This window comes from Brassica napus, chromosome C3 (genome assembly GCF_020379485.1).
Source record: "Brassica napus cultivar Da-Ae chromosome C3, Da-Ae, whole genome shotgun sequence".
Classification (NCBI taxonomy): Eukaryota; Viridiplantae; Streptophyta; class Magnoliopsida; order Brassicales; family Brassicaceae; genus Brassica; species Brassica napus.
Genome location: NC_063446.1, coordinates 6831711 through 6840840, shown reverse-complemented (window position 1 = coordinate 6840840; position 9130 = coordinate 6831711). Strand labels below are relative to the sequence as shown.

At 32.7% G+C, this 9130-nt stretch overlaps 2 protein-coding genes across 2 annotated transcripts; both read right to left on the bottom strand.

The window, feature by feature from the left end:
- Nucleotides 1-1453: 1453 nt before the first annotated feature.
- Nucleotides 1454-3911, bottom strand: LOC106387319 (nucleotide-sugar uncharacterized transporter 1). The gene is made up of 7 exons (XM_048752258.1): nt 3463-3911; nt 3201-3367; nt 2911-3119; nt 2738-2831; nt 2348-2514; nt 2088-2258; nt 1454-2011 (listed from the first exon to the last, which is right to left on the bottom strand). The coding sequence occupies exons 1-7, from the start codon at nt 3554-3556 to the stop codon at nt 1729-1731; spliced, it is 1185 nt and encodes a 394-aa protein (XP_048608215.1). The 5' UTR covers nt 3557-3911; the 3' UTR covers nt 1454-1728.
- Nucleotides 3912-7627: 3716 nt separating this feature from the next.
- On the bottom strand, nt 7628-8243 carry LOC106385391. Its single transcript, XM_013825315.3, has one exon. The coding sequence runs from the start codon at nt 8081-8083 to the stop codon at nt 7880-7882; it is 204 nt and encodes a 67-aa protein (XP_013680769.2). The 5' UTR covers nt 8084-8243; the 3' UTR covers nt 7628-7879.
- Nucleotides 8244-9130: the final 887 nt, after the last annotated feature.

Here is a 9130-nt window from a genome sequence, read left to right as displayed (position 1 = left end):
AATTTGAGATGAGGTTTTAAAAATTCAGTTGGGTGATCCATCTGGATGTAGCATTATAATGCACAAAACGAACATCGCTTTGCATCTTCAACCCAGATGGATCACATGGACGAGCAAACGAACAGCAATTTATATGACAAGGATATTTTTAAATTTTAAGCGTAAATTATTGATGGGTAACAGAATAACATATTTATACTAGGAGCACAATATTTATAACGTTTTGAAGTTTACAGAAGTTTTTGTGAATAGAGTAGGAAACAAAATCTGTTGAGAAAGGGCCTTCCTTAATGTTCATACTGTTTCAAATTTGATATGATCAGACATGAGCATGTTATAGTCACCAAATCTTGTTTTAAAACATAAGTTTAATTAATCACATGCGAAATCATCGTTCACTCGTTATCATACAATTTAGGTACGGATAAGAAAACTAGTATTTCACTTCGACGTGTTTTTTATTCACTGCATAAGTTTGTATGGTAGTAACTAACGTACTATAGTTTAGAGTTAGAATTTTTTTAATTTGATAAATTGTGAGATTTCCCATTCCTGCTTGTGCACACTATCTCACCAAAGCAAAAAGGAAAAATAACACAGAATCCAACTCGTCCATACATCTTAATATTATTCCTCATGATTATAATGCTGCTCATATAGCAGATTAAAGGGAAAAGGACTCAAAATCGCAGATACTGTTGTCTGGACCTGAAAGATTTACAGAATAATTTTTGTTTGTCTTGAGAACTCAGTGACACCAAAATACCGAGCCTGAAACTAAGATAATCAGTATTCACTATTTGATAACTTGAAGATTATTAGTAGAGTACCTCAACTTAAGGGAGAGAGGATGGTGAGTGGGTTCAGTTTACTTTTTCCTTTCTGCTTAAGAGTAATCTTATCTCCAAGACTAGGAGAGTAAGAGCAATCCCTTGTGTATTGCTTTGGATACTTATGTAACCGCTCAGCTTTTCATCCGTTGTTTGTTTCTCGATACTCTCATTCAGATGACATTAGTTTGTTACATCACGCATTAAGAACGAAAAAAACAAATGAGCCTCAAAACTGGCCCATTTCATTTTGTAAGTTACTCAGCCCTCAAAGCCTAGATCATTCAGATGACATTAGTTTATTTGTTTTTTTTTTGAGTAAAAAAAAAAAAGGTATTTTCAGTGTTCTATGCATACTGAATGTTTCATTTGCTAATGTATTCATACCAAATGCAGGCAGGCAAGAAACATTAAAAATAGTTTACACTTTTGTTGAATTTAAACTATGAGATATGTGATTATATTTTAATAATATAAACAGAATAAGTTAGTATATAACTGTTGTATTCACCTGTCAAATACCGTTATATATACATACAGAAATACCAATTTGATTATTAAAGTCTTTCTGGATTCTTATTTTGTTAGAAAAAAAATTCCAAAACATATATTATAACTTGAAATAGTGGGAAACTAAATTCTTCATCTGAAAAATTATTAAAATTTCAAAATACAGCACATATACATCTCCAAAACTTGACAAAAGAAAAACAGAACATAACCGTTTAATTGAAAACACTTGCTACCAAAATGGTTTACTTTCAGGGATAAAATTAGAAGTTAGAATCAACACAGAAAAAAAGAGACCAAAAAGTTGAAAATACGAATCTAATAAGTAGTGAACGTGGAAAAAAAATCAATTAAAACTATACTAGAAAAGAAACGTTAAGAGACTAGGCTAAACCGCGTCAGAGCCGTAAGGTTCAAGAAGATTCTTCTCATCATCCTTAAGCTCACTGAATCTTGACTTCTTGTCCAAAAGAGAAGAAGAAGAAGACGAAGCCTTAAGAGATTGACCTCTCGTGTTAAGGTAAGTATACAAAGACGTCCCAATAATCGCCACAATCGCACCGCAAACGCTAACCACACCACTATTCGACCCGAAGATGTAGAAATTCCCAAGGAGGAGGACACATGTCTTGAACTGTCCCAAGACAACGTGCGTGATCGCAGAAGTTGCTCTGCAGAAAATGGACAACATATAAGTATTGCGTTCCGACCACACTAATTAACATTACATGAAAAAGGTTAACCCACCCGAGAGCTAAGGCTCCTGACCACTGAAGAAAGAAACCAAGAAACGCTGAAAGGAAAATGGCGGAGGTATTGGCAAGGCTCCAGTCGAAGGACAGAGCGCCAGGTGGATCCAAGAACGGTATCATTGACACTAGAAACAAGAGGGTGATTGGTGTTGTCTTCCACATCAACCTGTTTAATTCATAAAGAGATATGTTGATGATACAGGGAGAATAAATGAAATTAAACATAATAAGAATATGATTTTGATTCAAACATACGCTAATGCGGTCCAGTTCTCTCGTTGTTGCATATTAGACCATAAGATTTTGTTGGTAGCGCTGGGTATGATCCACGCTAAAGCCACACAAGCACCAAAAAGACTAAACTGTAAATCCGTTACAGTCGCAACCGCAACTCCCACTGATACAACTGTCAGTGCAACCACCTGGAAAAAAGTAACATCAGCCACAAAGTTAGTTACTATACCAAAGCCTTTCTCTTTGCTCCTAATGAATCATTGCAAATCCAATTAATTAAATTTTGCACAAGTGATGATTAATTAAATTTGCATGTCACACCCCTTAATATTTCTAATGCGCCTTAACCTTTTTGTAACTGCACCCCTAGCAATATGTGCAACTAATTTTAGAGAGAGAATCTCAGCTAACCTTCATGAAAGAAACTCTCTTTCTATACCACAAGAACTCTGCAAAGACTATAGAAGGCGTGACCGCGATTTTGGCCATCTGGTAGAATCCAACACTGTGAAACAAAACACCACCGTGGTGAGAGAAACGTAATGAGACTTACCAGAGGAGATAGAGAGGATAATTCACAAAACCTGTTGTACTTGAGGCTAACATTAGCGAGACCAGTAGAGAGCGACATAACAATGCCGAGAGTGTAGAGGGAAAGAGAGGATGACTTGGAGGAAGGAGGTGGAGCGGGGAGAAGGGAGAATGATTTGAGAAGAGCCATTAGAATAAAAGCTACAACGTAGTGGATGAAAGTGAGGAACACTGGGAACTCAAAGCCTATGTTTTTAAGCACCTGCCGAATTAAAAAAAAAAACAAAATTCTTGATTAGTTTTGATGAATAGAAAAGAGTTTACAAAAAAAAGTGAGAGTTACCCATTTGTTCATGAAGATAATGCTAATAGCAACGAAGAAGTTGAAAGTGAGAGCAACGGTTGGGCCACAGACACGGTGTGTCTGCTGCTGCTGCTGCTGTCTCTTTGGAGTCTCCGGCGAACGGAATCTGTTGAACAACGAAGCTCGCAAGTCCTCTAACGCTTTCCCTGAAACCGAGAATCAAATCAAATCACAGCTCAAAGATCGTTTCTTGATTTAGTAACAAAAACCCTAATTGAGTAAAAAAAAAAAAAGGAAGTACCTTTTTCACCAGCATCACTGTCTTTGCGTTTGAGAATCTTCTTCGCATCTTTGCCGAGCCAGGAGCTAATCATCATCTTCGGCGTCAATAACATTGTTCAGATTCGCAACTCGAGCGCCGAGAGGAGAGAGAAATCAACACTGACCCACCATAGCAAAAAGGGTCTCTCTCTGTTTCGATTGACTCAGAGAGAGAGAAGAGACAGATGGGGAGAAACACGTGGCGGTAATAACGGGAGGATGGAGATTGATAAATTGAGAGAGAGAGAGACTTTTGTGTTATGTTTTTGTCTAGATTTGGAGCAAATCACGGTTCTTCACCGACCATTAAAGAAAGAAACAGAGTGACGATGATGTCTCTAAAGAAGGAGAGAGTAGAGTAGCAGTGTTTGTAGAGTAAACGCGCTTCTCTGTACATTTCACGCGTGATTTTTTTTAACCTATTCTTTTTTCTTTCCTCGGCGTCCTTTTTTTATTTTTGAAAAAAAAAAAAACTTTATATTTATCGACCGCATAATTAAAGGGATGAGTCGACAGAAAAACAAAAGACCGACTGTCTCTTATTTGGCTTTTCGTCGAGTGATTTCCGTGTCCGATAATGAGAATAAATCTGACCTTGACTTGAGAGAATGTGGGACCAAACCTTACGGTTTCTAACGGTTATTCACCCTCCGTTTTGATCGATGTTTATCCTATAGTGTAGGATAGACTTTATCCCTAGTGTTTGGGCCAATCTAAGGCCTAGGTTGATGAGGCCTCGATTTAATTTCAATTCCATTTTTTTCTTCTTACAACACAATTATAATGATATATATATCATTCTAAGTTGACCAAACTTCGTAGTAAAGGTTTATGAGCTTCTCAACATAGTTACGTAGAGAATAAGGCTATATACACTGGAGCTGTTGAATGAATATTTTCAACAGTTGAAAATATAAGAGTCAAAATAATGAGGCGGTTGGATGCTTGCTCGGATTTAACCGGTTGAAAGAACAGATAGTGAGCCTCATTTTTCACATGTGTCTTTTTGTTGTACGGAGAACTTTTAACAATATAATAGATTTGAATTTTACTTAACAAATTTATTGTAAAATAAATAAAAAATGAATGGGTGTTGAATTGTTAGGTGGAAAAGAGAGAAAATGAAATGGAACGTAAAAAGTAGAAATTAGGATGTTGAATTTTTCATACCAATGTACATATAGTCTAAGATATGAAAATAGTACCCCATAAAGCTTTCTTATGCAAGAAATGTAAAGGAAAAAAACTTCATGATAAAGCTTTATGAGCTACTATTTTTCATATTTTATTCTTTATATTGTTAAACTCATTTGAGCACAAATCCTTTGCTTTCAAACTACTTTCAGTGAGCATCTAACTCTAGTACAAGTAAAAACTATCTAATTTCCTCTTTATGAAAACAATCTAGAGATTTGATCTTGAAGACACTCTAAAGTTTTTCTTCTTCCTTTACATTTCTTGCATAATAAAGCTGTAAAGCTTCTATATTTTCTATCTTAATAAGCTTATCTGAGCACAGATCCTTTGCGTTCAAACTACTTTCAGTAAGCATCTAACTCTGGTACAAATACAAACAATGTAGTCCCTCTATGTTCCAAAAAGAAAACAATGTAGTCCCCTCTTATGTATTAAACAAGCATTTGGTATGTGGGCCCAAATTGATTGGGTTTAGGCATAGACAAGCTTTCTGTATTCGGATACATATTGCCTTCTTAAGTTTGGGCCGATGCTCGATTCTATTTTCACAACCCAAAAAACAAAAATATCGTTTTGAACATGAAAATAGTTAAAGCTTAGTCTTCGACATCACCAATTCACCATCATCTTTTGGGTTGCCATATAGCTTCAGGTGTACTTAAAACTTAAGAGAATAAGAGAAACTTGTTGAGGGATCATCATCTTTTTGTGTTGTTCTCGCGGTCTCTATGCTTTTTTTAATCCATTTGAGATGGTTAAAGAAGCTAATATGGTGATTCAATAGTGAGAAATGATTTCAAGGTCAGGGCATGGTTGTTCGGAAAGAGATGTTTAGCTTCAGGATTTATAGTTGTTCAAAAAAAAAAAAAAAAAAAGGTTCAGGATTTATTCATACCATCAGACTAGCTCATGTTTATAATATGATTTTGATAATATAAAGTCTAGCGTTGGGTTTCTGTTGATTTTTTCGATATCGTGATTTGCGTTTGCTGATGCCAACTAAATTTATCAACTCATGATCTCTATGTCACATTGTCTGTGTGTTTGGGAAGTGAATTTCAAAAACAAAATATACTAAGAAACTGGAAAATCTTGAACCGAAGCCTAGACTAGTCTACAAAACATATGTAAAATGCATGATAATTGAAGGCATTTTTTTCTTTTTAAGTTAGAAAATTGATGAGAACTCCTCTTGTCAGTATCAAAGTCGATTTTACTTGTTAATTTTAGATTGGTTATGCCTTTTTCCACATGTGAATATTTGATAATGTATACATTCTATATGTGTACAAGTGTCCAAACACCTTTTTATCAGAGATTTCTCACAAAATTTTCAACACCTTATATCAAGAAATTCTTTGGTAGAAGCATACTTTGAAAGAACATGAAAACAACTGAAACTCTGTTGGCTGAAAAAGAAGAATACAAACTTATATAGCAAAAAATATTATTAGGTAATAAAAAAAATCATATTTTAGAACCATGTATAGATGCAGCCTTTTACAGCCTGTAATATTTGACGGCAAAGAAAATAAATCTGAATTTGTTTCTTCATGCGGCTCAGAAAGAAATACGATTCTGGCCCACGTTCGTATACAAATTCTATAACTAGTTTATCAATATTCTACGTGCTTTGTTTCAGAATACTTAGTACATGTCTCTTAGAAAAAGTCTTTTAACAAATATAGGAAATATTTTTTTAGCTTTTAACTAAAAAACATCTCTTATATCTTTTATTGAAAAAATGTCTCTTAACTTTTTTTAATTAAAAACTAAGAAACGTCTCTTATATTTTCTAATAGATCTTCCTTAAAAGACCTGCATTAATCGTGGTCTTATAACATTAATAGAAACGTGGTTTACTATAGTTAGATTTAAATCCAGCTATCGGTAACTTAGTGTAGAACTGGCATACATATTATTAAAAACTGTTATGGACCTTAATGAGAATCAGAAACCTAAAGTTTTATCGTTAGGCAAAAAAACATAAGAGTTTATATAAGCTATCATTTACACAATCTATATAGATAAGAACTGTTTCATAATTTTCATTTCGTTTTTCACTAGATATATAAGAGTATAGAGCTGTTTATAACCTCCCAAAATAAGAGTACTATTTTCTTTTCCCTGTATTTATTTTCTTTTGAAATTTTCAGAAAACAGTTTCTGTGCTCCCGACTTAAAAAGTAAATAAACCACTCACTGACTCTGATGTCATATTGCATGTGACAGAATCAGTTGTGATCTTTTCACGAGAAAATATTACACAACCATCACAACAAGTGAATCTTAATTTGTTTAAAAAAAATATCTTCAGAATTTCATACTGTATTTAATTAGAAGATCCGTATCGATCATTAACTGTGATGTGACGCTACTACCGTATCAACGCAAATTAAGATGTTGATACGCAAATTAAGATGTTTTTTTTTTTTTTATGTTGAAACGATCATAATCTTGAATTAGGGACCTCGAGATATCGTCTAAACATTACTTAAATATTAAAGATTTGTCCGCGATCGGTGGTATTCCTACTATCATTACAAATTGATACATATCTTACAAAGGTTTAATGCTATAAATGTGCATTAAGCATTTTAGTGTACGAATGGTAAATTGTTTGAAGTAATAGCGTTGTTAGCGTAATAAATGTAGTCACCATTTACACCATTGATAAACTCGGGTTCAATCCAACATTTTCGACACCGTTCTTGTTTTCTCTCGTCGTGATTTGTACTTTTCACGCGATAAAAATAACAAGACGTCCAAAAATCTTATCGAACTGAGATCAAGCAGATTTGACACCCGTACTTGCATGCAAAATTATTTGTTAATATATACATAAAGTAAAGTACACAAATGAAATGGATTGCAAGATTGTAGACACTAGAGATCATATACACTGACGGTTCGAACATGCTACCGTATAGAAAAGGAAATCGCCAGAATTAAGTATACCAAGCTAGAGATTTATCATTACATTTAAAAGAACCATTACACATAACATTAATTTTGGACCGACTTAAGAAGACACTGCAGACAAAAGAAAAGTACATCATATTTGAACATCATATCGAGAGACTTCTAACTTCTAAAAGATCAATGTCGGTTTTACACGACACATAATACTAAAAACGTACCAAAAGCCACCGACTAAAATTATTTAAAATGCTAATTAATCTACTTTAATATATCAATATTTAATGATACAAAACGAGACGACGATCACAAGAAGAACACAAATACTTCCTCTTGATCTTGAAACAGAGGGGAACGAAACAAAACATCCATTTTCTTTCGACATCAAGCATTTGCACTTTACCTCCACAATAAGGACATAACCCAGGTGCTTGTTGTCTCCCTAACTCTGTCTCTTCGTCATCGCATAAACACACCAGACACATTTTTTTTCTCAGATCTGATGCTTCTCTTTTTCTGTTTTTTCTTTCTGGGGATATTTATAGTTTTTTTCCGTCTTCTCACTGTTTCTGAGAAACTTCTTACGGAGGCTTTTATTGAAAATATAATGTCTTGAAGTTTTTTTTTCCTGCGTCTCATATGGCATATGAACGAGACTTTATAAAGAAAAGATGAGAAATACGGATTTGCTTTTTTAGCCGTATTATTATTACTTTATTTAGGGTATGATTGGTTTTCCGCTAACATCTGCAAATATAGTTTTTACTATCAGTAACGGTTGTTGAAGTTTTGAAACAATCACTGAAAACGCTATAAATTGATTCAAACCGTTATGAACTTCATAAATTTAAAAGCGGGTTCTAGTTAGCGTTTGCGGAAGCGGAAGAGTAATCTTTTTTACAAAAAACTATATAAATATAAAAATAAAATATTCAATTAAATTTTAAAACTGAAATAACAGTAATACTAAAAAATATATATATTATATTTTAATTTATACTATATCTATATTTTCTTAGATGAAAATATATATTTGCATATAATGTGATTTCATAAAATAACATTCACACACATAATCTTGATATTAGAAAAAAATATATTATTTCTTTTAATACATAATTTTAAACAATACAAAAATATATATTTTCAAAGTAATAGAAATAATTGTTGTATATTTATCTATTTTCTTAGATGATTACATATAATAATTAAGTAACATAAACTGATATATGTTTAATTGACTAAAAATAGTTTATAATTAGTATTATTGAAAAGTTTTATTTATTTTTCATATATTTAGTTGACTATAATATGTATCAATTACAACAAAAAAATCTATAAATTATATTTTTACTTATATAATATGATTTTTTAAAATACAATCACACAATATTTTTAAACGGTTTATTTTTAAGAGATATTAAAAAAGCATTGACAATAAACATCTTTGAAACAAATAATTACAAAATATGTAGATATATTATATTTTTTATCATTATTAAAATTATTTGTTTTCATAATTTTAAATTTGC